The sequence below is a fragment of the Fomitiporia mediterranea genome (assembly GCF_000271605.1).
Source record: "Fomitiporia mediterranea MF3/22 unplaced genomic scaffold FOMMEscaffold_8, whole genome shotgun sequence".
NCBI classification, from domain to species: domain Eukaryota; kingdom Fungi; phylum Basidiomycota; class Agaricomycetes; order Hymenochaetales; family Hymenochaetaceae; genus Fomitiporia; species Fomitiporia mediterranea.
The window spans coordinates 1221959-1248088 of record NW_006760393.1 but is presented as its reverse complement, the minus strand read 5'-3'; the positions used below and the strand labels follow the sequence as shown (position 1 = coordinate 1248088).

General features: G+C 48.4%; 9 protein-coding genes across 9 annotated transcripts; 6 read left to right on the top strand and 3 right to left on the bottom strand.

Annotated features, from left to right (window-relative positions):
• Positions 1-23: 23 nt before the first annotated feature.
• FOMMEDRAFT_147688 (uncharacterized protein) lies at positions 24-3153 on the bottom strand. Its single transcript, XM_007268243.1, has 5 exons — positions 2997-3153; positions 2410-2821; positions 2279-2349; positions 1912-2214; positions 24-1839 (listed from the first exon to the last, which is right to left on the bottom strand). Exons 1-5 carry the CDS (start codon positions 3048-3050, stop codon positions 274-276), a joined length of 2406 nt encoding a protein of 801 aa, XP_007268305.1. The 5' UTR covers positions 3051-3153; the 3' UTR covers positions 24-273.
• Positions 3154-3684: 531 nt separating this feature from the next.
• FOMMEDRAFT_29811 (acetylornithine and succinylornithine aminotransferase) lies at positions 3685-5354 on the bottom strand (the record flags this gene model as incomplete). Its single annotated transcript, XM_007268242.1, has 4 exons — positions 3685-4088; positions 4140-4293; positions 4354-5193; positions 5250-5354. The coding sequence occupies 4 exons, from the start codon at positions 5352-5354 to the stop codon at positions 3685-3687; spliced, it is 1503 nt and encodes a 500-aa protein (XP_007268304.1).
• Positions 5355-6013: 659 nt separating this feature from the next.
• On the top strand, positions 6014-7972 carry FOMMEDRAFT_147687 (uncharacterized protein). The gene has a single exon (XM_007268241.1). It carries the CDS (start codon positions 6073-6075, stop codon positions 7750-7752), a length of 1680 nt encoding a protein of 559 aa, XP_007268303.1. The 5' UTR covers positions 6014-6072; the 3' UTR covers positions 7753-7972.
• Positions 7973-8473: 501 nt separating this feature from the next.
• On the top strand, positions 8474-11287 carry FOMMEDRAFT_21486 (uncharacterized protein). Its single transcript, XM_007268240.1, has 18 exons — positions 8474-8679; positions 8750-8924; positions 8997-9022; positions 9089-9118; positions 9185-9192; positions 9250-9280; positions 9335-9409; positions 9472-9578; positions 9646-9679; positions 9734-9821; positions 9920-10132; positions 10216-10395; positions 10457-10497; positions 10562-10595; positions 10661-10754; positions 10825-10854; positions 10920-10998; positions 11081-11287. The coding sequence occupies exons 1-18, from the start codon at positions 8542-8544 to the stop codon at positions 11258-11260; spliced, it is 1563 nt and encodes a 520-aa protein (XP_007268302.1). The 5' UTR covers positions 8474-8541; the 3' UTR covers positions 11261-11287.
• A 174-nt stretch (positions 11288-11461) lies between these two features.
• Positions 11462-13650, bottom strand: FOMMEDRAFT_29808 (uncharacterized protein; the record flags this gene model as incomplete). The annotated part of the gene is made up of 7 exons (XM_007268239.1): positions 11462-12513; positions 12580-12706; positions 12762-12956; positions 13019-13106; positions 13164-13245; positions 13294-13477; positions 13534-13650. The coding sequence occupies 7 exons, from the start codon at positions 13648-13650 to the stop codon at positions 11462-11464; spliced, it is 1845 nt and encodes a 614-aa protein (XP_007268301.1).
• A 175-nt stretch (positions 13651-13825) lies between these two features.
• Positions 13826-15347, top strand: FOMMEDRAFT_125618 (cwf21-domain-containing protein). The gene is made up of 3 exons (XM_007268238.1): positions 13826-13895; positions 13958-14149; positions 14202-15347. Exons 1-3 carry the CDS (start codon positions 13858-13860, stop codon positions 15226-15228), a joined length of 1257 nt encoding a protein of 418 aa, XP_007268300.1. The 5' UTR covers positions 13826-13857; the 3' UTR covers positions 15229-15347.
• Positions 15348-16041: 694 nt separating this feature from the next.
• FOMMEDRAFT_147683 (aldehyde dehydrogenase) lies at positions 16042-18885 on the top strand. Its single transcript, XM_007268237.1, has 17 exons — positions 16042-16275; positions 16343-16506; positions 16569-16721; positions 16779-16818; positions 16866-17015; positions 17070-17094; positions 17153-17164; positions 17223-17290; positions 17343-17349; positions 17402-17490; positions 17544-17617; positions 17676-17954; positions 18009-18064; positions 18117-18176; positions 18235-18273; positions 18326-18398; positions 18454-18885. Exons 1-17 carry the CDS (start codon positions 16228-16230, stop codon positions 18704-18706), a joined length of 1590 nt encoding a protein of 529 aa, XP_007268299.1. The 5' UTR covers positions 16042-16227; the 3' UTR covers positions 18707-18885.
• A 376-nt stretch (positions 18886-19261) lies between these two features.
• FOMMEDRAFT_169226 (NAD-aldehyde dehydrogenase) lies at positions 19262-21981 on the top strand. Its single transcript, XM_007268236.1, has 17 exons — positions 19262-19408; positions 19460-19623; positions 19684-19836; positions 19893-19932; positions 19980-20129; positions 20189-20213; positions 20272-20283; positions 20336-20403; positions 20455-20461; positions 20515-20603; positions 20658-20731; positions 20788-21066; positions 21121-21176; positions 21234-21293; positions 21351-21389; positions 21443-21515; positions 21569-21981. The coding sequence occupies exons 1-17, from the start codon at positions 19361-19363 to the stop codon at positions 21819-21821; spliced, it is 1590 nt and encodes a 529-aa protein (XP_007268298.1). The 5' UTR covers positions 19262-19360; the 3' UTR covers positions 21822-21981.
• Positions 21982-22514: 533 nt separating this feature from the next.
• On the top strand, positions 22515-25146 carry FOMMEDRAFT_21482 (aldehyde dehydrogenase). The gene is made up of 16 exons (XM_007268235.1): positions 22515-22602; positions 22679-22842; positions 22898-23050; positions 23107-23146; positions 23196-23345; positions 23400-23424; positions 23483-23494; positions 23547-23614; positions 23733-23828; positions 23883-23956; positions 24019-24297; positions 24351-24406; positions 24467-24526; positions 24590-24628; positions 24691-24763; positions 24817-25146. The coding sequence occupies exons 1-16, from the start codon at positions 22549-22551 to the stop codon at positions 25058-25060; spliced, it is 1587 nt and encodes a 528-aa protein (XP_007268297.1). The 5' UTR covers positions 22515-22548; the 3' UTR covers positions 25061-25146.
• The last annotated feature ends 984 nt before the right edge of the window (positions 25147-26130 follow it).

Genomic DNA, 26130 nt, shown 5'->3' with positions numbered 1-26130 from the left:
TGCACTGACAATGGTTGAACAATGTATAGAGAAAAGAGAAAAGAAAGAAGAGAGTATCAGACCAAGTCCATAGTCCATGAGAGGATGAGATGGATCAATGAACAATACAGATAGACGGACTTGTGCGTTGCGTGTGATGTGAGCAAGACGAGTAGGACAAAACAGGAAAGGAAAAGGCAACGGAAAGAGAGAGGAAAGGAGGAAAAAAGAGAGAATCATCGAGGTCATCAAATTATCTACGTACGAATCCACGAGTCCATGTTTATATCGGATTTACTGTTGAGGAGGCCCACCCCAAAACGCCGAGCTCCCTTCATGCACCATCTGCATAGGCGGACGCGGCGGTGGACCAGGGTTAAATATCTCACCCGGCTTCACACTGCGCGGCAGCTGAGGCATCGGAGGAGCCACTTGAGGAGGCTGGGGAAGCGAATGGTGAGGCGTTGAGACGATACGTCGCGCTGGTAAAGGAGGTGGAGGTGGGGGAGGTTGGAATCCTGAGCTCGGAATTGAAGGGAAAGATGGAGGACCTGGCGGAGGCAATGGTCCGCTGTTGCTCGCGCCCATTGGTGGTTGAGGCAAGGGAGGACGAGTAGTTGGTGAGCCCCCGCGTCCAAGTGACGGGTCGGACGCGCTTTGATGGTGATATACCTGTGCTGGCGGTACAGGTGGAGGACCTGGAAGTCTGCTTAATGGTGGTGGAGGAGGGGGCGGAACGAACCCGTTTTGTGGTACAGCGGGAGGCGGACCAGCAGTCATGGGCGGCTGCGACGGAGGACCGGGTGGCGTCGGCAACGGATGTGACAATTGCTGTTGCGGCTGCGGCGGTTGTTGCTGCTGTTGTTGAGTTGGCATATGCGGAGGAGTATTAAAGTACGCCGGCTGTCCACCTGGATGCGTCGGACTGACTCCCTGCTGAGCTGGTGGCATAGAGGGATGTGGCGGCGTTCCAGGATGCGAACCATTTTTTTGCCCTGGCGTCGGTAGTGGACGAGAACCAGGGACCTGCGCCGGAGGTGGAGGAATAGAATATTGTTGAGGAGGCGAAGGCGTCTTCGGTGGGTACACTGGATACTGCTGTGAAGCAATGGCGGAATGTGAGGGCGAAGGAGCGTTTGGATACTGCTGTGGAGGTGCAGAATGCGGCGGAGTTGGAAATGAGGATGGTGGACCTGGTGGTGTCGGAAGAGTAGATCCTGGTCCTGGTTGATACACTGCAGGAGGAGCAGAGTTTGATGGAGGAGGTGGATAGTGCTGATACGGAGGGTACGGTTGAATATGAGTAGGAGGCTGGTGATAGCCCATCGCCGACGGAGGAGGCGCAAAACCAGAAGGAGCGGGCGTGTGCGTCGGTGGGAGACCATAACCGTACTGAACGGGAGTCTGTGACGGATGTGGTGGATAACCAGTAGGTACAGGAGCCTGAGCACCGGGTGGCATAAATCCAGACGGCGCAGGCGTTCCTGTTGGCACTTGCGTGAACCCAGAAGGAGTCGGAGTATTCACAGGTGCAAACCCAGACGGAGTCGGAGTGGCTACAGATGAGAATCCAGAAGATGCCGAAGGTACGCTGTACATTGTAGAAACAGACCGCGGGCGAGCCGAAGAAAATCCGCTCGATTGAACAGGACCAGACTCATACGGCGATTGATACACGGGGAACGATTGCCCTGGCTCGCCGAACGAGTGCCTATGACCTCGAGGAATTGGTGTTGTGGGATTGTCGTAACCGGAGTCATACCCTTCTGACGCGTATCCATTCGAGTGGTAGGAATGGGACGAGCTGACGGATGAAAAGGCGGAGTCAGTTGGACGGGGTGTATGTCCAGTGCGAGGTGGCTGTAATTAGAGACACAGGGGGCAGACACTAATTAACACCAGGGAATTACAGATAATATGAACGTATCTCACTGGATAGCTCTCACGTCTCCTCCCACCTGATCCAGGAGCAACGCTCAATCCACCGAATTCATCGGCAATTTGGTCCAGCGTCGTCCCAGTTCCTTGACTACGAATTGTCCGTTCGTACGGTGGGTTGTAAAGATCCAGATGCGCGAGGGAACTGGCACTGCGGAGTGAAGAAGGGATGCTGCTTCTGCTGTCGACAGTGCCGAAGCTGCCCTCGCTGTCTGATGGTACAAACGAGCCTGGTCCACCGTATTGTTTGTTCGGTTTGACGAGTTGCGATTTGTTCTTCTTTTCTGGAGGCCTTTCCTGTACAATTGAGCAAGTTAGCTATATCAATCGATCGGGAGCTGTAGGGACAAAAGGAACGAACATTAGACCAGAACGTCAATTCCAGATACACCTCCCCGGCAAACTTGTCTTTGTTCGCAAGAGTGAACCATTCTGAAACACGAAAAATAAGCCACCTATTTGTATCATTACGCAGGAATGCGGCCAGCCCACCATCGGTCTCTCCCTTCGTGAGCACTTCCGTAAGATCAACAGCAGTCTCGCCAATGAGCTCCGGCTCCTTAGGGTCATCGGCATAACAAGCCAGAAGCATCGAGTTTCCACCCTTCACTTTTTTTCTCTTCTTCATCGCCGTCGTCGGTGTCAACGACTCCTTCGGAGGAGGCGGCGGAGGTGTACCCTTCCCGCCACTCTCACCATTACTGCTTAAACTGTTGGAAGACTCCGACGCGGTCCGCGCTAGCATGTCCTCCGTGTCCTCAAACAACGTGAATCGGACCTCCTCATCCCATTCTGGGTGCTGCCCACCGCGCTTGATCGCGCGTGTACGCCGTCTCTCGCCGTTGAGTGTTACTGAGCAGAACGGATCTTGTTTCCCGATTCGCTGTTTGTTGGGGAGATGTTGCTGTTGTAGGGTTTACATTATTTTATCGTGTTGTACGAATACCGCAGTAACCAGATCGTCAATCAAATCAATGGAGATACATATCAAGGATGCGTAGAAAATAAAGAGTTGAGGAGGTCAGTACGGACACACAGGGGCGAACGAACACATCCCGAGAGAGGGAGGTCAGACATACCGCTTTGAGGATGACGACGACAAGCGTCCCAATCTCACGGGGCGTAACAGACATCCAGATCCTTTTAACTCAACAGCGTACTCGTCGTCGGCGTGACTCGATGCGCTGCGGTTTTTGTATCCGCAAAGGGGTGGCCAAGATGAAGGACGTGAGCTGGTGAGTTATAATCCAAGTGCTGGCTAAGTGAAGTTCCACACGCCTGCCAAATCGGGCGAGCGCGCTCTGCCTGTTTTGTGGCGAACAGCTGCGTAGCCTGCGGATTGATAGAACGACGGCGATTGCGGTGAATCGTGTTGGAAAGCTTATCGGAAGTTCGTGAGGCTCCGTAAAGCACACCGAAGAGAGAGCGAACACGAAAAAAAGTGAGCGTTGAGCTCGCGTAAATATTTGCAATGAGGACACGCGTACGCGTCGAGGTCGATCGCGTTGAGTATAAAACTCTATCTAGATTCTACAGTAAACCAATATCCTGAGAACATCATCATCTATGTATGTATCCAGTAGCAACTGGCTAGGTCATCGAGAGCCTATTTTTAATATAACAAAATCCCCCTGTGATCACCGTTTTTACGTTTCCACGAGCACGCTCTCCTTAACATCCACCGCCCAGTCCACTTCTTGCTTCTGCATTAATCAAGCTCGGTACAAGCCTCACCGCGTCCGAGCCGACAGTGAGTATAACTTGTGATCACCGTTTTTGCAATTCCACAAGTACGCTCTCCATAACGTCCACCGCCAAATCCACTTCCTCCTTCTTCACAGTCAAGCTCGGAACAAGCCTCACCGCGTCCGAACCAGCAGTAAGTACAAGTAGCCCACGCTCTCGACTCATCCTAGCCAACTCGCCCGGTCCTTTGTTATGTTCGCGCGAGTGTTGAGTAAAAGGTAAACCGAGCATGAGTCCGCGTCCACGAATGCCTTCGTTACTAATGATCTCAGGGAACCATTGCGGGAACGATGAGAGTCGTGAACGGAAGTGCGCCGAGACGTCATTGATAGAAGCGGTGAAGGACGGTGCGGAGAGACGGGAAAGGACGTGGTGTCCGAGTGAACAGGCTAGTGGGGAGCCGCCGAACGTCGTTCCGTGTGTGCCTACAAGAGTTTTAAGAATCCATCTTTATGTGATGGATAGTATATACGTACCTGGAGTCATGCATTCTGCGATTTCGTCACGCATCATTATGGCGCCTATTGGGAATCCGTTTGCAAGTGGTTTTGCCATTGTTACGATGTCGGGATGACAGTCTATTGGGAGGGATGAATGTGCCCATATCTTTCCAGTCCTATACAGTCCACACTAGAGAAATTCGGTACAAGTCAGCGCACAATGCAAGGTAAATAATACCTAATGTCTTACCTGAATTTCGTCAAATATGAGTACCGCGCCAACCTCATCACACCGTTTCCTCAGAGCTCGCAGCCAACTCTCCTCAACAACGAAAATCCCACCTTCACCCTGTATAGGCTCAACAATAACAGCGCACGTCTCCTCTGTCACCAGACCTTTCAAGCTATCAACGTCATTCACCTTGCCTACATCGAAACCAGGCACTAAAGGTGCAAACGGCTTCTGGTACTTCGGGTTATTCGTCGCACTAAGACTCCCAAGACTACGTCCGTGGAAGCTATGCTCGAAGCAAGCTATGCGGAACTTGTTACACGACGGATCGGACCATTGACGTGCGTGTTTAGCCGCCCACCGCTCCTTGCCTACTTTCCGAACGATTTTGAACGCGCCTTCGTTCGATTCTGTACCAGAGTTGGCGAAGAATACTTTTGCACCGCTTTGTGAGCTCGACCCCGAGTTTGAGTTTAGACCTGGATTTGGAGCGAACCCTAGTCCGCCTTCACGCTGAGTTAGTCGTATGAGCAGTTCCGCAAGTTCCGTCGCCCACGGATTATAGAACACGTTCGAAGAATGCGAGATCGTCGCAGCTTGCGTTGCCATAGCTTTCACGAACTCCGGGTCTGCGTGTCCGAGAGCGTTGACAGCTACGCCAGCTGTGAAGTCGAGGTATTTGCGTCCTTGTGTGTCCCAAACGTTCATCCCTGAACCCCGCGCTAGAATGAGTGGAGGCCGAGCGTAGACGCCGAGGAGGACGTGCTGTGCACGTGAAACGTCTTGCGAGACGCTTTCTGGAAGCGATTCAGGCGACTCTGCATGAGTGACTGCGGTGTATGCTGTCGATGGACTGGTCTTTCCAAAAGGTAAAATTAGACCATGAGCGAATTAGCGGGCGGGCTAAAGAATACCTTTGACGAAGCAAGACGAGTCCAGACTTTTCGAGAGGCAAGACGTGTGCGAAGGTTATTGGCAGCAAGAGGCTTCTTTGTAGCGAGAGTGAAAGCAGATGCCATAGTTGCTTTGGTGAAGTGAAGAGCTGTCTAAGGTGCTTTTAACGTATGACTGTCCCGGCCAGCACGGGGCGTGAAGTGTGTGTTAGACGCCTGGGCAGTGTCCTGGGAATGGCAGAAGGTGCTCAGTCTGGCGAGATATATGGCTATTAACGGCAGTGTAGAAGCTTGAGGCAGGAAGGAAGGAAGCTAGCACCGTCGCTGGTAGGAGAAATGACTCAGAAATAGACCAGCCAGCTACACTGAGCGCTAGAAAAATTGAAGGCGAACAGACGAAAATATAGCCGAAATGCCGATCAAGGATATTCCGTCAATTGAATGTACGGGGCTAAGTAAGTGCTCTTCTATTCTCCGTTGTCAATCTTATCTGTATGGAGTATACGTACGAAATGACTGGAGTGTCTAACAAAGGCAGTGATCAACCGGATGCCAGCATTGAGGCAAGCGAGGATGGAGTGACGACTGGCAGCAGTCTCCACCTCATCTTCCCATTCACAGTTAGCGCACGATAAATGGCGTCTGTAGCGTTGCTGTATATGAGCATATATAATATATAAATGAATGTTCTTCGCCTCGGTAGCATAAACTGTTGAGCGATTTGCAGGTGGTTGGAGTTTATTAGCACCCGGCTGCCACGCGATTCATTCCACTCTTGCGTCCTGCCACCATCCATCCTGATCCTCTCTCCCTCTCGACGCCCATACCCCTTCCTCCCTTCAAAATGCCCGTCCCATTGTCCACGACAGCGCAGCACAACCAACAACAGCCCTACTCGCGCTCGACAGTCCCTTCGAAAAATGTAAAGCGCAAGTCGAGCAAGCCCATCATCAACTGGCTCCAACGCAAGCTTGGCGGCACCGTCCGCGCTCGTCGTCCATCCAACACGAATAATATTAGAGGCTCTGCTGACAGTACCTACTCCAGTCGTGGGACAAGTCTCAAGGAGCTACATACTGCACCAGCCCGTGGTCGTGTGCCTCAGCAAAATGACGTCGACGAGAACGGTCAACTCATTCGTCAGCATGCTGCTGTCCGCCCACTCTCGAATCAGATTTCTTTGAACAGCACCGCTGAGACGTCCGATATCGACGATGATGATGACGATGACATGAGTGCAAGGCGTTCAAGCGGCGTCGCAACGTCCATGTGGGGTTCGCGCTCCAATCCTGTCGAGGCGGACGAGGATGCATCCATACGCCCGCTTCCACCGACGTCTCCACCGTCACCGAGTCCGTCTCGTTCCTCTTCATCGTACATGAGTGATTTGCGCACCTTCAGGAGTATGTCGGCAAGTACTAAGCCGACAACGCTGCTTTCTATTGATCTCACGCCTGGCGTTGCACACATTGCACAGGCGCCACCAACGCCGACATCTGTTTCGGCGTATAACGTTCCCAACCCTTCACCTGTTGCGCGTCGCTCGCCGCACGTGCGGACCACAAGCTCTGGTACGTCGGGACTCGTCACATTTTCTGCCCTCCCACCGTCGTCACCGCCCTCGTCGCGACCCTCCTCCCTTGGTCCCACAATGCGTACGGTACCTAATGGTCTGCAGGCGCCCGCTCACACGACGCACCATCCACGCAATAATCCACGCCCATCGTCACCACCACTGGACAATGCGTCTATATTGACGCTTGCCTCGTCGGCATTTGCAACACCAGTGGGAGAGAGAGAATATCGCAACCGTATGCCCACTGCTTGGGTGATTGGTGCTGACAACGCGAGCCATCTGAGTCATTTTGATGGTACGACTGACTCAGTATCGCAAATTATACTTGATGGAGACTGCAATGGTGACGAACCGAACGCAAGCGTTCGTGCACTGAGACCTCGCAGCGCGAGACGTGACAGCTGGGAGAGCGAGATGAGCCGGTGGAGCGCAGGTGTCAGTTATCTCGGTGCTTTTGGACATGGGCGGGATAGAAGCGTGCGGACAGCGCCAAGCTTTAGGACAGGCGGACAGACCTTGGATGTAGATGGGTACGACGGGGTAAGCATGAGCCTAGCTGATGAGGATATGAACTCGATGCGGGAGGACGGAATAGAAGAATCTATCGCGGAGACAAAAGATGATCGAGAACAGGCATTCTCACCGCCGTCCATTGCGTCGGTAGAGGGTGCTTCGGACGAACGTGCAGCGCGTATGTCGGAAGCAACCGAGACGGACGAGACGAGTACGCAGGAGTCGCAGTCGCATGAGACTGAGGATGCTGCTACGCCAGGTCCAGCAGCGCGCACGCTTGCGCTGGTACCTTCGAGAGAGTCCATACCTATGCCAGTACGCCCCACAACGCCGCCGTCGGTGCCGGTTAAAGATGTTGATACGACGCCGAAGAAAGAGAAGGAGAAAGAGAAGGCAGAGCTGAAAATGGCCAGCGATGACGAGAGCCAATCTTAACTGCATATTCCTTTTACCATGCCATTCATCACTCCCATATGTGTCCTTCATCCCCCGCTTCTTCTCCTCACATTTTAGTTCTTTGATTTGTATAATATTTTCTTTCTTTCTCGCGCGGATGTATTCAAATTTCCCCTCATTTAATGTTTCCGCTCGTTGCTCTATGTTTGACTAAGATACGATTGAATTAAAATACCTACACTCAGTTTCCTATTATGTTCTTACTCTCCTCTTGATGATTCTTTGACTTCATGTATACATAGTATTACTATAAGACGCTGCTGTTTTGATGCGTCGACTCGAAATGTCTGTCGCGGTCAGGTGATGACTACAATACTTCAATAAAAATATAAAGGAACATATTCCTTCTTTATGACTTCCAACCAATGACTTCCATATTTCACGTCCTGCTTCTAACTTCCAAGTGACGTAGGACAAATTCTGTGCTTCTTGATGTCGCAAACATAGGTAGAAGGGCGCTCCGCGCCGGGCCCGCTTGTAGGAATTTGAGTAACCGTTGAAGCAGGTGACCATAGAGGGGTCACAAGGACGAGCGCGTCCATGCGTGTCCTTAGCTTGCCATCTGCTCTTCGGAGGGTTGAGAGGTGTATAAATAATGTTCGTGATGCTGCGGGTTCTGGGTGTTCTTCGTCGCCTGGGTTTTGGGGATTGCTAGAGTGCGTTTGGGGAGGTACTATTTCTACTCTTGCTAAGATTGGTACTGGCACTAGGCTTGGGACTAGTGCGAAGGTATTGGAGAAGATGATGAACGGGAACTTGAACGCGAAAATGCGAGCGGGGTGGTTGGCTGCGCTGATGGCTAGTGTTCCTTGGTTCGACGGAGGGGAAGGGGGCGGGGGATTGGGTGTGGGGGTAGGGATAGTTAGAGCGCAGTCGCAATGTCCGGATTATACGACCTTTGCTCAAGTGTGTCCTCATGCCATTACTACTCTCCTCCTCAGAGAGCTCTTTAACGCTACAGTATATTTCGTGATAGACACCACAAGGCAACGCCTCCTCTGGACCTCTCGCACTTCCGTATATGCGTCCCACTCCCGAATGTAGGACGTTCAATAGTTCGTCTGTTGAACGTGTTATTGGGGATATGAAGGAGAGGTTGAAGGATCCTGATTTGGCGAGGTTGTTTGAGAATACGTTCCCGAATACTTTGGGTGGGTATCTTCAATCCTTATTCCAGACTTTTTGGAGGGTTGATGACTGAGGTATGATGTATTATGGTGAAGATACGACTGTGAAGTATTTCAATGCTGTGAGTCGCTTTATTCTTTCTTTATACTTTTATTAATGTGTAAATAAACTTTAATTGATGAGCTAGACTGAGAACACCGCGTTTATTATTACCGGGGTAAGTTCCCGATACTAGTAATTTTGCAATTTCACGGATGCTGAACGGCTTTCTGCTCGTCATTAGGACATCACGTACGTCTACGTACCACACTGCACGGTTCAGCCAGTCTCTTATATCCAGGAATGCAGCGCCCAATGGCTACGGGACACGGCTAATCAGGCTAGTATCATATCTGACGGTAGAAGGAAACGGCTTCTAATCCAGCCTATGTAGTTCGCACATTATCATTCCCTACTTGGAGAGGACAAGGATCTAGCTACGTTAGTCAAGGCTGTTATCCACAACGAGGTGTGCAGGACTCCTTCATATATTCTAACATCTCAGGAATTGAACCTTGATGTATGGGATAGGCAAGATACATTTCTCAGTATCCCTATTGTGGTGCTTTCCAGCCTCCTCCGGAAAGTGGGCTGCAGCCTACGGTTAATGATTGGGCTATTGGTGTGACTGTTAACCCGTAAGCTTTAAACTATTTCGTTCGTTTGTTATGGTGTGAAACGTGGGGCTGACGGGTTTGTACGTAGACCTGTGGATAACACCACGGTGTTTGAGTGCAAGGTGGGAGGACTGTCAGTTGGGTTGTGAATGGTGCTGACTGATACTTGTACTTAGTATGAAATCGACTCGCTATGCGGGTTCCTCAAGCTTTCGAGATCGTACTACTCGGCAACGAATGACTCGTCCTTCCTCGACACCGAATGTACGTACTTCCTCTCATTCTTGTTCCTATCTAGCTCATCTAAACAACACAATTACATTTCACACGTACTTACTACTCTTCCACCGTACCGGTGACAGGGTTAACGGCAATCTCACAAATCTTCCGCGTCATCGACGAACAATCACAAGCATCATGGGACGATGACTTCAACTTCATCTCGTTCTATAACTGGACAGGCGGGAACGGTGCTCTGAGTCCTGCGGTTAATAATGCTGGGAACGGGGAGCCGAAGGGGTATACGGGTCTTGTGGGGACGCATCATCGACCGAGTGATGATTTGAGTACTTTTGGTATGCTCTTCTACTTCTTTCTACCTGTCTATTGGGATTATTGAGATGATTGGATTGACGTTTGTGGAATTCTATTTTTTTAGCGTTCTTGACACCGGCAAACGCGATGCTTTCCGTCGAGCTAACGAACCTTGCGGATATCCTCGACTCAGCTAACCAGTTCTCGAATATTTCGACGCTTGCGCGGAACGTCAGTGCGAGGGTTAATGCGGCTATTTGGAATACTACGGTTGAGAATAATATCTTTGCGTATGAGACGAATGGTATGTAGAAAAAATCGCTCTCTCGCTCCGTAGTATTTAAGCCTCATTGGAACGAATACAGGTCTTGGTTCTCGATATGTTATGGACGATGCGAACGTTCCTGTTAGCGCCATCCCCTACATGTTTGTAGCCCATTCCGATGCTAATTTTCTTTATTTTTGTTTAGTCTCTTCTCTCACTACCGTACCTTGGATTCCTGAGTGCGTCGAAAATCCTATCAACGTCAATTCTCACATCTCACATTAAGTACTTCACTGACCACTAGATAAAACGGATCCGGCGTACGTTGCTACCCGTCAAGTCCTCCTATCACGTCAAAATCCATACTTCGCGAAGGGGCCGAGTTTTTTTGGCATCGGGTTCGTTCTTTTATTAGTGATTGTCTCATCATACTTTACTGATAGCTACGTTGGATGTTTGGATGTATAGTGGGCCGCACGTTGATGCTTGGCATCCTTGGTATGTTAACCTCTTGATTTTCGATTTTTTCTGTAGTTTTCTAACATTGGTGTATTTGTCTGAAGGCCCATGTCTCTTATTTCATCTATCTACGGAACGGACGATGACGACGAGATCTTGAATGCATTGTATACCATTGCCAACGTAAATAGTCTCAATAATCTCGTTCTCACCTTGCATTGAGTAACTTCCTCCCCCTCCCCTTGCCTCCACTCGAAACAAACAGAACACAAACGGCCTAGGCCTAATCCACGAATCCATCAACATCCACAACGGGAGCGATTACACGCGACCCTGGTTCGCATGGGTCAATAGCTACTTCGCTGAGATGTTGCTCGACCTTGCACAGAGGAAGCCTGGGTTGATATTTAAGACGAATGAGAGTTATGTTCCTGGGAGGAGTTAGATTTGGTTCTTTCATCTTCATATTTGATTTTTAGTTTAAAAAAGGTTTAGTAGTCGATGTGCCCATTGCTGTTCCAAAAAATACATTTTATGATGTTATGATGAAAATCATAAGAAACAAAATCCTGAAATGGTTATAATACATGTATCCATCCATCCGTCAAGAAAAAGAAATAGTAAGACGGAATAAAATGACCAAACATTAAGCCTTGCCACTCGAAAGCCTTGTACTCCTCCGTCTTCCCGAGCTTGCTGTATCTTCACCTTGTATAGGAGGCACTTCAGACGCGGTTGACGGTACCGAATCATTAGACCCAGCATGCGACTCAGCGTGTAATGTCGTTCCTTCCGAACTTGTTCCCCTTTTCTTAGGCCGTCCTGCTGTCTTCCGCTTCTTGCTGACTGGCTCTGCGACAGGAAGTTGTCCTTCGGCGGTAGAGTCAACGGTATAGTCACTACCGTCAATGATGTGCTGATCGAAGACTTCAGCATTGACTAGCGGTGATGTTTTTCGTTTTGCAGCAGCTTTCCCCTTCCTCTTAGTTGGCTCTGAGTCGGGTGTATGTGCGTCATTAGATGCTTCCGAGTGTGCATTCGGCTCGACATATTCCGGGACGTTCGTCTGTTTGATAATGGAGTCTGCTTTCTTGCGTGGTCGTGAACGAGACGAAGGACTATCTGGTTGTTGTGTTTCTTCCGACTCTGCGTTGACCTCAGAATCGACCGTTGTACGGATCCCATCAGCTTTCTGTCTGTCTTTTCCACCCATCTTCTTCGTTCGTGGTCCCGTCGTTGACACCGACTTCTCTCTCCTCCCATTCCCCATCTCGGTAGATTCAACAGCCTCAGTTGCATTCGACTCACTATCTTCCTCCGCCTCGTCTGCATCCCCTACTGCGCTCACTTTTTCCTTCCCTTTCGAAGTGGCCTTATTCGTCTTTACCTTTCTTTTCCTCTTGGTAGACTTCAAAATCGTATCCTGGTAATGTTCACGACACTGATTATTCGTACGTCCAGGTACGAAAAGCGCGACATCCTGCCAAGGAATTGTTTGCTTCGTCGGTGCGGCAGTAGCAGTGTTCTCAGTACTTGAAATTGAGGCTAGAGGCGTTCCGGTGAATGCAGCGATAGCTCGTCGCAGCTGATCATCCTCTTCTGGTGTCCAGGGTCCAAATTTTAAGGAAGGATCTAGGGCATCGAGATAGCGCTTTTGACATTGATGAGCTGTTGCGTCTTCGGATACAGTCATGGCGACTAGAAAAGAGGAGGGTACATAGTTAGTTCTGATACTTACGTGTTGAAGTAGACCACAGAACGTACCTAGCTGCCAGTTGTTCTGTCCGTATAGCTCCACTGCTTCGAGCAGTCTCCGGTCTGCTTCTGGACTCCACGTGTGGACCCTGCGTGCCATGCCGTGCCGCATACAGTCAAGAGGCGTCCGATTCGTCTGAAAATTGGTGCTTCGTCGGTCGCTGTACATGAGGGTGAAGGCATAAGATTACCTCTAGCTTTTTTGCAATGCCGGTCCAATTTATTGGCGCGTTCCTATTTTCTTCCTCAACAATGATGTCCTTCAATTTCCGAATCTCTTCGGGAGTCCAACTGCCGTGGTTTATTGAGGGATGTAAATGACCGAGCCAGCGTATTTTGCACTCGAGAGGCGTCCGAAGTGAGGAACTCGGAAGTAAAGAGCTCATCTATCGATAAACATAAAGGCCTTATAGACCAAGACGATACAGATATCAGGCGAAATAGGCACCTTGACAGAAACTCGCCGCCAATCAATCCCTTCTGTATTCTGTTCAAAATACTCGGGTGGAAATGCTTTAAGATCGACATGCTGATTTCTACGCAAACAAGAATCAGTGCCTCGGGTGCAGAGTGCATAGAAATGAATTACTCACCGGCTCTGTGCGTTCAGAGTCAGCATCCTCATGTTCTCGATCCGAACGGCCTCCCGCAATGCCTCATGCTCCTTGGTCTTCACTAACCACAATTAAGCAAGTATATTAGAAAAAATTAATAGTTCCTGACTCTGGTTCACAGTCGTGTATTCTTCATAGCGTTTCCGCCACTGGGCATCTTCTGCGAAAGGAGACTCTTCGGATAGAAGGAACTTTGGCAACACTACCGACACAGGCTTTGTAGCACCCTCAACATAGACTATTCCATTGTCAGGTATGTCTTCTGTATCATCATCGTCGGAATCTATAGCTGACTTGGTCGAGTAAGTTAGAGGAACTCTCGAAAGCACAAGTGGGATAAAGCACTGACGATCATCTTATCAATGGTCTTGAGCTCATTTTCAAGACGCTCAATGTACACTTTGAGGGCATATTGATGATCCTTATTTGCTTGTATGGCGGCGTCAATAGCTGTTTTCTGTGCCATTCAAGATGTTGACTATGGTTCGGCGGAAGTTCAATGCAAGCAGTAAATCCGCGTCTTCGATAACGCGCCAGAGTCACGTGCGCCATGTGATGAACAAGACTCGGGTGTCATAGCCATTCGCTCTCTTCAACCGCCATCGTCGAGTATTGCTCGTCCGTGGTCTCTCAAACACCTTGACCTCTCAAAAACACATCAATTAAAGACAAAATGTACAACGGGATCGGACTCACGACCCCGCGTGGCAGGTAGGCTTCTATTTTTCACAGTTGAGAAGTCGTCGTACTGATTGACGCTCGTTAAACACCAGCGGTACCAATGGGTATGTCATGCGCAATATGGCCACCATGCGACGGTACGAGACTGCGGAAGAACGTGCGGCTGCTTGGGACATTGCTCCTCCGAAGCATCGTGAGCCAGACGAAGGAATCCTTGAGCACGAACGAAAGCGACAGGTCGAGGTCAAGTGCTTGGAGCTGAGGCTTCAGTTGGAGGACAAAGAGTACGTACAGATATTCGTTAACTAACAATATTATTAACTAGTTAATCAATAGGGTTGATGAGGAAAAAATTGAGGAAGAAGTCGACGCTCTTCGTCAAAAGCTGCTTGCTAACCTCGCTAGCAGCGCGGTCACAAATGTCAAGGCACTCAAAGCATCTGATACACATGGGCTTGCTGCGGCTAAGAAAACAGAACTCGATAAAATGGCTCGCGCTCTGGGCACACGACAGGACTACTCAGAAGGCGATGCCTTTGACAGGGAAAAGCAGGAAGAAAACCGTATGAAACGTTTGGTGGAGCGCGAGGAGCGTGAGCGTCGTCGAGAAGAAGAACGTGCGCGTTATGAGGCACAAAAGGAAAAATGGGATGCAGAGCGAAAGGAGCGGGATCGCATTCGTCGTCGAGAGGAAGACAGGATGAGAAAGATGCGGGAGATGGAGCGAGAGCGTGAATTCCGTGATCGTGAACGCAACAGGGATGTACGTGACAGAGACAGGGAACGTATGCCTCCACCTCCGGGCCCGCCACGCGGAGGTGGAAGAGACTCGTATCGTCGTTCAAGCCGAAGTCGAAGCCCTCCTCGCCGCGATCCTCCCGCGCGCGAACGGGATGGGTATGGTTCACGCCGTTCTCCACCACCACACCGACAATCTTTCTCGCGTTCTCCACCGCCGGCGCGCCGTGGACGACCCTCGTCTCGTTCTGTCTCTCCGCCAGTCCGTCGTGGACGTGCAGCATCTCATTCGATATCGCCGGATCGCTCGGCATCCCCACCTCGTCGTCCAGTTCGACGCGGACGCTCGGACGGCCGAAGCCCTCGCCGTAGTCTCAGCCGCAGCTCAAGTCGGAGCCCGCCTCCCCGCCGTTCCCGTGGACGCGGGCGCTCAAAGTCAAGAACGGAGTCGCCAGTGTCGAGATCCCCGTCACGTTCTCATGACCCTCCTAGTCCTCGAGGCCGCAAGCGTGCAGCGAGTGTGAGCTTATCGCGTTCGCCACCACCACCTCCGCAGAGACGTGCGCGGAGCCGCAGCAGGTCGTCTGATTCCTCTATGTCTGTCAGTTCGAATGATTCAGGCTGAAGGGAAACGCGAAAATCTTGCATTGAACGAAATGTTCTTTACTATGTGTATGCTTACGCTTCTTTGTATTATGAACATTGAAGAATATGCAGTCGATAATAATGCAATGCAAAAGGTGCTACCTGATAAAGAGGAGTCTGGAAAGTACGGGTTTATTTCTGATTGGACGGGATTATACGTTGTCTCCGTTAGATATGGTCTACCCTGAAGGCTCAGACAGCGTTGCGACGCTTACGACCACACTTCCTCCGGCTATTTCAAAAATGTGGGTAAGATTTGAACAGGGTATCTAAAAGATGAAATTACGTGCTCAACCTCGCGATAGCGTTGGGGCACGGGTAATGTGAAGCACAGGCTACCCCCATACACAACGGCATCCAAGGGAATCGGCAAAGGTCGTTATTGATGTCAAACAGAAGGTTTCCTAGGTCTTACTGGTATCAGAGACGAAAGTTGAAACATAATCACTGGAGATAAACTAGGATAGAGCATTCATAGTGAGTGGAAAAGACCTCTATAGAAGTTGAAATGCGTATCCTGAGTATAAATATGTTGGCCATGGTTTGCTATATTGCGCGTGTACCGGAGTAACCAGCGGTTGAAACTTGAAACGATGCTGAGCTGAGGATCGCGCTGACCTTATTTGGCGAAAATAGATCGAGTGGGCGAGGAACGTCATCACTTCTGACCGCTCGGCTTGTTCCCTTCCCCAAAGGACGCTCAAGGTCTTCTAGCATTCATAAAGATGTACACGCCAGCTTCCCCTATCAAAACACCCAGAATCGCACTCTGCGAGCTGCTTGAACGACCAGTCGAACTTCCTTGGGCCTGCTCGAATTGTTCAACGTATTCCTACTGTTTGACATTGGTCGACTGAGGAGTTAGGAAATAACATTAACAAACATAACTTTAACCGACTACGACTCTCATAAAGTCTTTTCTCGCCGATTTTGGAAGTAGAAATCAGGACGCGACATATTTGGTCTCTGATACTCAAAAATGACGTCTGGCGAACTGAAGTACACCTCGTTGCAGGAGATCGAGTCAGTAAGTCATCGTGCTAGACTAAAATTGATCCTGTATGTTCAACTTGTACATCATCGTCTTTTCTTAGATCCATGCAAAACTGTCGTCTGAGTTCCTGAAATGGAGGACCAGGTCCATCGAGTTCCGCAAGCAGCAGCTATCTCAACTAGTATACATGGTGGAAGATAATCAGGAAAGGATTCGGGAAGCTCTTTCGCATGATTTGGGCAAGCCTACTCTCGAGGCTATGGTGTACGTCATTCACTTATACTTTTTAAAACTTGAATGAGAAGACTGATGTGTTTCCACGAAAGGGCTGAGGTTGGTATGACCATAAGAGACGCCGTGGAGGCATACAATAAGGTCGAAACCTGGGCTGCTGACGGCAAACCTCCGTTTCGCCTGGATACATGCATTCTGCGACCTAAAATCCGTAAAGAACCAAAGGGTGTGGTTCTTATCATTGGGTATGCTATTTCGATTGAAATACTATGATACGGCTACTGACTTGATTGAATTCTAAGGGCATACAACTTCCCGGTCTGGCTCACTCTTGGCCTTATGGTATGCTCTTTCAAACAATCTTTATGCAATCGACTGATGTTGTACAGGCTGGCGCGATTGCAGCTGGAAATGCTATAGTCCTCAAACCCTCAGAGTCTGCACCCGCCGTGGCAGCATTGGTGGCAGAACTGGTTCCAAAATACCTCGACCCCAGTCTGTACGCCGTAGTCAATGGAGCGGTTGCTGAAATGACAAAGGTAAGCAAGGACAATAAATTTCATTGTGACACGATAATTAACTTCTTCGTTCAGTTGCTTGAGTTAAAATGGGATCACAGTACGTCTTCTTATGATTTCGCATAGTTGATGCGTGGACTAATACGCGGACTATCTAGTTATGTATACTGGTATGTTGAAAATTTTAGCCATCCTAATTTTGCCTCGTTGACGCTGCGTAACGTTAAGGTGGTGGGAAAGTTGGGCGTATCGTCGCAACGGCGGCGGCAAAGCATCTTACTCCCTTGACTCTAGAGGTGAGGAAACATTTATGTTTCCCCGTTCCTTCGTCTGACCATAACATTCCAGCTCGGAGGTACATCACTCAGAACTTGCGATGCGCCAATAACTAACGAATTTCTGCATAGGCAAGAATCCTGTCATTATTGACTCTAGATATGACTTGGCGTTAGCAGCAAAACGCATTGCCTGGGGACGCTTGACCAATGCTGGGCAGGTGAGTATCATAGATCCGGAAGCCTGAGTTGATTTCTCATTGATTTCTTCAAGGTATGCGCTGCTCCCGATTATATACTGGTCCCTGTCGAGTTACAAGACAAACTGGTCGCCGAGTTTGCGAAAGTGTACGTTTTCGTCCCTTTTTCAGCCTTTATCCAGCCAGTCTGATCTATAAATAATTAGACTAAAGTCGTTCTACCCAGACGGTGCTCTTAAATCAAACTCATTCGCGAGGATTATCTCCAATGTGCATTTCAAGCGCATTAAAGGAATGCTAGACGAAACAAAGGGCGAAATTGTTATTGGTGGACAGACGGTCGAGTCTCAGAAGTTTATCGCCCCGACGATCGTGAAGAACGTTTCAGGAGAGGACGCGCTTATGGGTCAAGAGATCTTTGGGCCAGTAATTGCACTCGTTCCTGTGAGAAGTATTGATGAAGCGATTGCTTTCGTCAATGCACGGTTAGTTGTTTCTGCCACTTATTCGAATAATATTAGCATTAATTCGTTTATTAGCGATCACCCACTGGTCTTGCACGTGTTTACGAATGATGAAAAGTTAAAAAAGAAAAGTTTGTCGCTGAGCTTTCTCCCGTATTTGCAGATGTACTGAGTTCTTCATAGTTTTCGACAACACGCGAAGTGGCTCCGCCCTTTGCAATGACGTGCTTTTGCAAGGATCTGGTACGTGAAAATCGCTCCTGTTGTCGCCAATGATTATTTGACCTTCTGAACAACACAGTCGAGGATCTTCCTTTCGGAGGTGTTGGAGAGAGTGGCTGTAAGTTCCTCTATGAATCTTCAGGCTGTCCATATCTGAATAGGCCTCGTAGACGGTCAACACAGAGGAAAGTGGGGATTCGAGACTTTTACACACTTCCGCTCAACAGCAGAGTCACCTTCAATGTTAGTCATATTAGATATATATAATCAGACCCTTACTGATTGGCTTGGTTTGCAGAGTGGAGCTCGTCATGAGCAGTCGCTACCCACCGTACACTCCCAAGAAGCTCAAGGCAATGATGGGATTCATGCTTCCGCGTTTACCGCCACGAGTTGGCGAGTCAAGGGGCTTCCTGTCGTGTTCTGGCGTGAAACTGCTTCTCACGTCTGTTCTGCTCCTCGGAGCTGCCCTTGCTACTCAGTTCATTTCGGCCAACGACGCGTTGGAGATCGTGCATCGACTTCCGTACCTCCCGTTCAAGGGCAATTGATTCCGGCTGGTGCGATTTTGCAGTGATTTGGGTGAATGAATGCAGTATGGTGGAAGTTTTGGCAGACTTTTTGTTTTGGCTGTGTAAACAGAAAGGGTCCACAATCCTTGTACCCTTCACTTCTGTCCTTTCCCTTGTTACTGTAGCGCTCTATAAAATAGCTCTCTTTCAATATGATCAAGTTCGCTTTCGGGCACGCACCAGCTCATCATAAGGACTTGATATTCGCAGCGTAAGCTAAACTATGTAACATGCGATTACCCGACGTTTGACGAGAGTATTCTTCTTTATCTGGTAAATTTAGGTCACGAGAGAAGCACGATGGTCTTGGACACAAGAAAAATATCGGAACGAACTTATTGCCTTGTCCGCTTCATCCTTCGTGTAGGCATGATTAGGTGATGTAAATCCATTAGGAACCTCTCCATACGATGGATGCTCGTGATGCGCTCGGCCTCGGCATGCTCGCTAGAATGAAGCCTTCCGCAAATCTATAAAGTGGGCGCTTCCCCGTCTCGTGCCAGGATGTTTCAGTGCATCAGACTTCTCTTTTATAGTTTGCGTCACTCGACTTCTTGCTCTTTGACGTCCATTAACTAGGGTCTGAGCAACAAGACAGAACTTGTCTCTTACCCAGCACCTACAAAGGCTACAATGTCGTCTGGTGAACTTAGGTATACTCCTTTGCAGGAGATTGACTCGGTAAGCATTCCTTCTTGTGTTGGGCCTCCCTCACTCACCCCCTCTTTGTAGATTTATGCGAGACTGTCAGCTGAGTTTCTGAAATGGAGGACCAGGTCCATCGAGTTCCGCAAGCAGCAGCTTTCTCAACTGGCCTATTTGGTGAAAGACAATCAGCAAAGATTCGAAGAAGCTTTGTCGCATGATTTGGGCAAGCCTGCTCTCGAGGCTATCATGTACGTCATCCAGCTGACTGCACTAAGTCAAGCGGTCAAACTGAAGTATTTTCACGATAGAACGGAAATAGGTGTAACGTTAAAAGACGCTTTGGAGGCGTATAATAAGGTCGAGAAATGGGCTGCAGACAGCAAGACCCCGTTCAGCTTGGACGCACTTGCACTGCGACCTAAGATCCGCAAGGAACCGAAAGGTGCTGTTCTCATCATTGGGTACGTCATCCCGATCGAAAAGCCATGATCTGGTAGCTAAACCAGGCTGTTCTAAGGGCGTTCAACTTCCCTGTGCGGCTCACTCTTGGACATATGGTATTCACGTTCGTGTTTTTTCTGGATGGTCGGTTGACGTCATGTAGGCAAGTGCCATTGCAGCTGGAAATGCTTGTGTCATAAAGCCGTCGGAGTCTGCGCCTGCTGTAGCGGCATTAATAGCAGAACTGGTTCCAAAATACCTCGATCCGAGTTTGTACGCCGTAGTCAATGGAGCGGTTCCTGAGATGACAAAGGTATGGGCGAACAGTGGTTTTAACCATGATTATAGTATCTGATATTTTCATTCATTAAGTTGCTCGCGCTTAAATGGGACCACAGTGAGTCTTTTGTTGAACCAGGATGATCGACCGTTCCACTGACCTATCTCCCGCTTAGTAATGTATACTGGTATGTCTAGTGTCTATGATACCTAAGTTTGACTTTCCTGATGTGCGGAAAGGTGGCAGCAAAGTTGCCCGTATTGTCGCAGCAGCGGCGGCTATACACCTTACGCCCTTGACTCTTGAGGTGAGTAGATTTTCTTGTTTATCTCTAGTCAACTGGTTAATACCGTTGCAGCTTGGAGGTACAACATTCAGAACATGTAGATGGGATGATGACTGACGAGAAATCGCATAGGCAAAAATCCTGTCATTGTCGACCCCAGATTTGACCTAGCTTTGGCAGCGAAACGAATTGCCTGGGGACGATTCACTAATGCTGGGCAGGTGCGAATCTCATGTTTGGGAACATCAGATCGATTCTTAAACGAATGTTTTAAGATATGCGTGTGCCCTGACTATGTGCTTATTCCTGCTGAGTACCAGGATAAGTTCGTGGCAGAGCTCACCAAAGTGTAAGTTATCTTTGAACTATTATTTGGAAGATAAATCTGAATCGTATTTGAATTAGACTGAAGTCGTTCTATCCGGACGGAGCATTGAAATCAAACTCCTTCGCGAGGATTGTTACTAATGCGCACTTCAAGCGTATCAAAGGATTACTGGACGAAACGAAGGGCGAGATCGTGATCGGTGGACAGACAGTCGAATCTGAGAAGTTTATTGCCCCGACAATTGTGAAGAACGTTTCTCCGGAGGACGCGCTGATGAGCCAAGAGATCTTTGGACCTGTGCTCGCAATTGTCCCCGTGAAGAATGTCGACAAGGCGATTGCTTTCGTCAATGCACGGTCGGTTGTTTCTGGTGGTGATATATTTTAACTTGGCATTGATCCATACGGTAGCGATCGCCCACTGTCTCTGTATTTATTCACAAACGACGCAGCGTTGAAGAAGCGAGGTGAGTCATTCAAACGCCTTCTCTTTGTTTACCACGATTGTACTAACCCTCTCGAAGTCTTTGACACCACTCGGAGTGGAGGCGCTCTTTGTAATGATTTGCTTCTGCAAGGAGCTGGTAAGTGATGATTATCTCTAATATTTAATACATCTTCACCTTTGTCAAATCTTCCAGCTGAAGGTCTTCCTTTCGGAGGTGTTGGTGAAAGTGGATGTAAGATTTCTTGTGTAAATCTCAGATTGTCCGTATCTAAATGCGTCTTGTAGACGGTCAAAACGGAGGAAAGTGGGGCTTTGACACGTTTACTCATTTCAGAGCCTCAGCAGAATCTCCTCTTATGTTAGTTCATTTGATTGTCTATCTCACAGGATTTAGCTGATAACCGTTGGCAGAATGGAATGGCTCCTGGGCAGCCGCTATCCACCGTATACTCAAGAAAAGCTTAAGTCATTGATGATGGTCATGTTCCCAGGTGTGCCGCCACGTGTTGGCGAGTCACCTAGTCTCTTGTCGAGTACAAAAGCCCGAGTGTTGATTACTTCCGCACTGGTTCTTGGAGCTGCCCTTGCTACTCGGTCCATATCAGCCTCTGGTGCTCTGGAATTCATGCATGGACTCCCGTTTGTTTCTTTTGGTTCAAAGTAAGACCTACTGTGCAATTTTATATTGTGTCACAGGGACCGGCCAAAGGCACTTGTATTCCACTTTCTAGCTTGCAGTAGTGCAGTAATAGTTGAATAGGTACTGTAGTGACTTGTTTCCTATTTTGTCAGGTTCTCTGTATCGAATTGCCTAATGAAATAACTGTCTCCTATCATCCTCAGCAGATATCTGGTACATGTCACTACTAATTGGGGCGATCACAATACTAATGCCTATGTAAAAGCTAAATTTGACGGATGTTACACAGGGACAAATGGGGCACTGAGGGGTAAGATACTATCGTTTGTCAGATGCGTGATCCGGAAACAGAATATTGGGACAGATCAACAAGAGCAGCATAATGGTTCACACTAGAAAATCTCATGATATTGGTGCTAGAAGCGCATGATTTTGCTTTACTTGACCGTAACCTGGTGCGTGCGAAATCGAACCAAGAGAGCTTGACCCTGTATGGTTGACAGAAATGATGATCTTCAAGTTCTTATATTTAGCAGTTTCCATCACGGGAACTGTTAGACTTGACGATCGACAGAAACTTGAATTCATATGCATGCTCTTCAAATATGCTTTCTCACGAGATTTGGAAGCTTGAAAACTTCTACCGAGCTGCGTCACCTGCTCATCCTTATAACGCGTCCGATGAGCGAGCAACCTTGTTCTCTCCCCTGCTCACAACTAAACGCGACGCGCTTCCTTGCTGCGATACAACATGAGTAAAGTCGAAGTTGAACTCAAGTACAACTCGTTGGAGGAGATCGAGTCGGTACGTAAATCATAAGAGCATTTTGGCAGTCGCGTTTCTAAGGCGAAAGACAATAACTATCAACTTCCTTCGTCAGATCTATGCGAGCTTGAAGACCGAGTTTGCCAAACGAAAGACAAGGTCTATCGCGTTCCGCAAGCAACATTTGGCCAAACTGGCGTATATGGTGAAGGAAAACCTGGAGAGATTCCAAGATGCGCTAAAGCAAGACTTGAACAAACCTACTCTTGAAGCCCTGACGTGGGTCTATCATCGTATTGTGTTTAACATTCAAACTAATATTATAATGCGTCAGACATGAACTCGCACTTTGCATGACCGACGCGACGGAAGCCTACAACAAAGTTGCGAAATGGGCGAAAGACGAACGGGCGCCTTTCCGTGCGGATACTTTTCTTCTCCGTCCAACAATTCGCAAGGAACCGAAAGGCGTTGTTCTCATCATCGGGTATTACCCTTTCATCCTGATGGCATGGTTTCATTTTTATATAGCTTATTTTATAGGGCATTCAACTACCCAACTTGGCTCACTCTCGGACCCTTGGTAATTCTTGACCCGGTAGTCATTACGAGCCTAGCTAAATATTCGATAGTCCGCTGCCATTGCGGCAGGATGTGCCGTCGTTGTTAAACCGTCGGAGGCCTCTCCGGCTACTGCAGCTTTGTTGGCAGAGCTAATTCCAAAATATCTCGACCAAAGTTTGTATCGCGTCGTCAATGGTTCAGTTCCCGAGATGACGAAGGTAAGTAATCTGGGTTTTATCATTTAACGATGGTGGGCGTTGACGATTGCATAGCTCCTTGAGTTAAAATGGGATCACAGTACGTCCTTGTCCTACTTCATGAACTTAGAATGTATGCTGATCTGCGTGACGTTTAGTCTTGTATACCGGTAAGCTGACGCCATGATCCTAAAAGCTCACTCCCGTTGACATTGCATGGAGGTGGAGCAAAAGTGGCTCGCATAATCGCGGCAGCCGCCGCAAAGAACTTGACACCGGTAACTCTCGAAGTGAGTAGTCGCACACTGGATTCCTTCGTTGTGTACTTATTAACTGAAACATGTAGCTTGGAGGTATGTAGATACTTATATACGCATAAGTTGTATGTACTGTTGCCTTATTGTGCGCATTGCAGGCAAGAACCCTGTCATCATGGACCCGAAGTATGACTTGGCTTTAGCAGCTAAACGAATTGCTTGGGCACGCTTCTGTAACTCTGGCCAGGTAAGCGTTAGTCACCCGAACGCTCATTTTACCGCTCATAAGTATTCTTCATAGACGTGCATCGCTCCTGACTATATCCTTATTCCTGCTGAGGCACAAGATAAACTGGTCGATGAGTTCGCTAAGGTGTAAGCAGTCCACTTGCGACGCTTTAAGGATTCGGCCTGACCAGTCTCCACAATTTATTTAGGTTAAAGTCATTCTACCCAGATGGCGCCTTGAAATCAGATTCCTACGCACGGATGGTCAACGACGTTCACTTCAAGCGTGTGAAGGGTATGTTGGATGATACTAAGGGTGAGATCGTCATTGGCGGTGAGACAGACGAGGCGCAGAAATACATCGCTCCGACGGTCGTCAAGAACGTTTCCCCAGAGGACATGCTTATGGGACAGGAAATCTTCGGGCCTGTCATCCCGATTCTACCTGTGAAGGACATCGACGAAGCGATTTCACTTGTGAACGCTCGGTAGGACATTTTCATGAAAGCGACGTCGCGAAATTGATATCATGTGTTTAAAGGGACCATCCGTTGGCATTGCACGTTTTCACGCCCAATGCAGCGACAAAGAAGAAGGGTGAGACTGCAACAATTTCTGCATACAAGCGTCATGTCTGACCTCAGCCTCGTTTCCTAGTTTTCGATAATACTCAGAGTGGAGCCGCGTTAAGCAACGATCTAATGATGCAGACAGCCAGTGAGTGAAGAGCAACGATACTGATGACATTACTTCATAACCCGCTGCTTCCTATCTTATTAGTTGAAGGCCTTCCTTTCGGGGGTGTGGGCGAAAGCGGCTGTATGTCCTCTAATCGGTTGATTCTGTTGACTGTGTTTGACTGAACGAACGTAAACGTCTAGATGGCCAACACACCGGGAAGTGGGGCTTCGACACCTTCACACATTTCCGTTCAACAATCGACTCTCCGAAAATGTAAGTCAGCGTGTTATATCAACTTATTATCCGCGCTAAACTCATCGACACAGGCTGGAACTCATCATGGGCAACCGTTATCCACCATACACACTCGAAAAGTTGAAGGTATTAAAACGCCTTCTGATACCACGCTTGCCACCGCATCCGGACAGACCAACGGGTTTGTTCTCGAGGACGCGTGCGCGGATACTCGCGATGTGCGTGTTGCTCTTTGCAGCTGCTCTAGCCACTCGACTGACGCCAACTGCTGGTCCTCTGGTGTTTGTGCATCAACTTCTCACTAGTGGAAAGTGAACCAATTTTGTGCAAGCATGTCTTCTGCAGATTTTACTGACTGAGCACTTTGAAATGAGAAAATGTTACTGTAAAAATGGTTATTCTGACTGACATAAAAATGCCAATTGACTGAGTATGTCCTTGAACTTATGTATATTATTTGATCCTGTTTGAACATGCACAAAACTATTCATACTTTGCTTCAAACAATATTACCAGAGGTCTACATGGCTTGCAAATGTATTCCAACTGATTCAAAACTCTGATCACATCTTATGTTATCAAACTTTCAATTCTCATGAATTTATAAAACAAATGACCAACCACACATTTCCAATAATCAATTTGCATATTTCTACCAAATTATTCCAAAAATCAAAAAGATCAAATCCATTCGCTGGAGACCATCTTCCACCAATCTGGTGAAAAAGTAGGAACCACAGCGAAGAGATATGATGGGTTGGATCCCCCGACGACACAAGCCGGTAGTGCAAAAGCAAGGTCATCGCGTCCACTGAGTTGCAAGCAGAGCTCAGCGGAACAGGGGCGGCAAAAATTAGATAACCAAGAATGAGAGCGGTGCTCTCATAATAGTGGTTAAACTATTAAGAACAGATACTACACTTGATCTAAGCCAAAAGGCCAGAGTGGTAAAGAAAGCAGGAAGGACTGGAGGGACGAAGGTTTTATAGTTGTGAGAGTGTGCGCACGGACCACGCGCTGTTTGGGGGAAGTTTTGATTTGTGGGGTTGCCTAAATAGGTATGACATCTGTTTGGCTGTGGATTCCGATAAATATTTCTCTTGACTGGTACTACGATTCACGCATTTATCACGATTGAGCATGAACATTTGATAATTGTAACTACTAGACAGAGCTTTGAGCGTTGGAGAGTGATTCTAACTACCTACTCTTTAGTCATGCATACCAAGACGGACTATGAAACGAAGCTAATGATATACTACAGTTTTGTCATGATAAGTTAAGTTTTGGTGATATCTGCGCATCGTGCCGCAAGCAGTGCAATCCACTAGGCATTACCGATATCCTATTTGACTCATGTTCTTGTCCTTTACGCCAATTTGCTA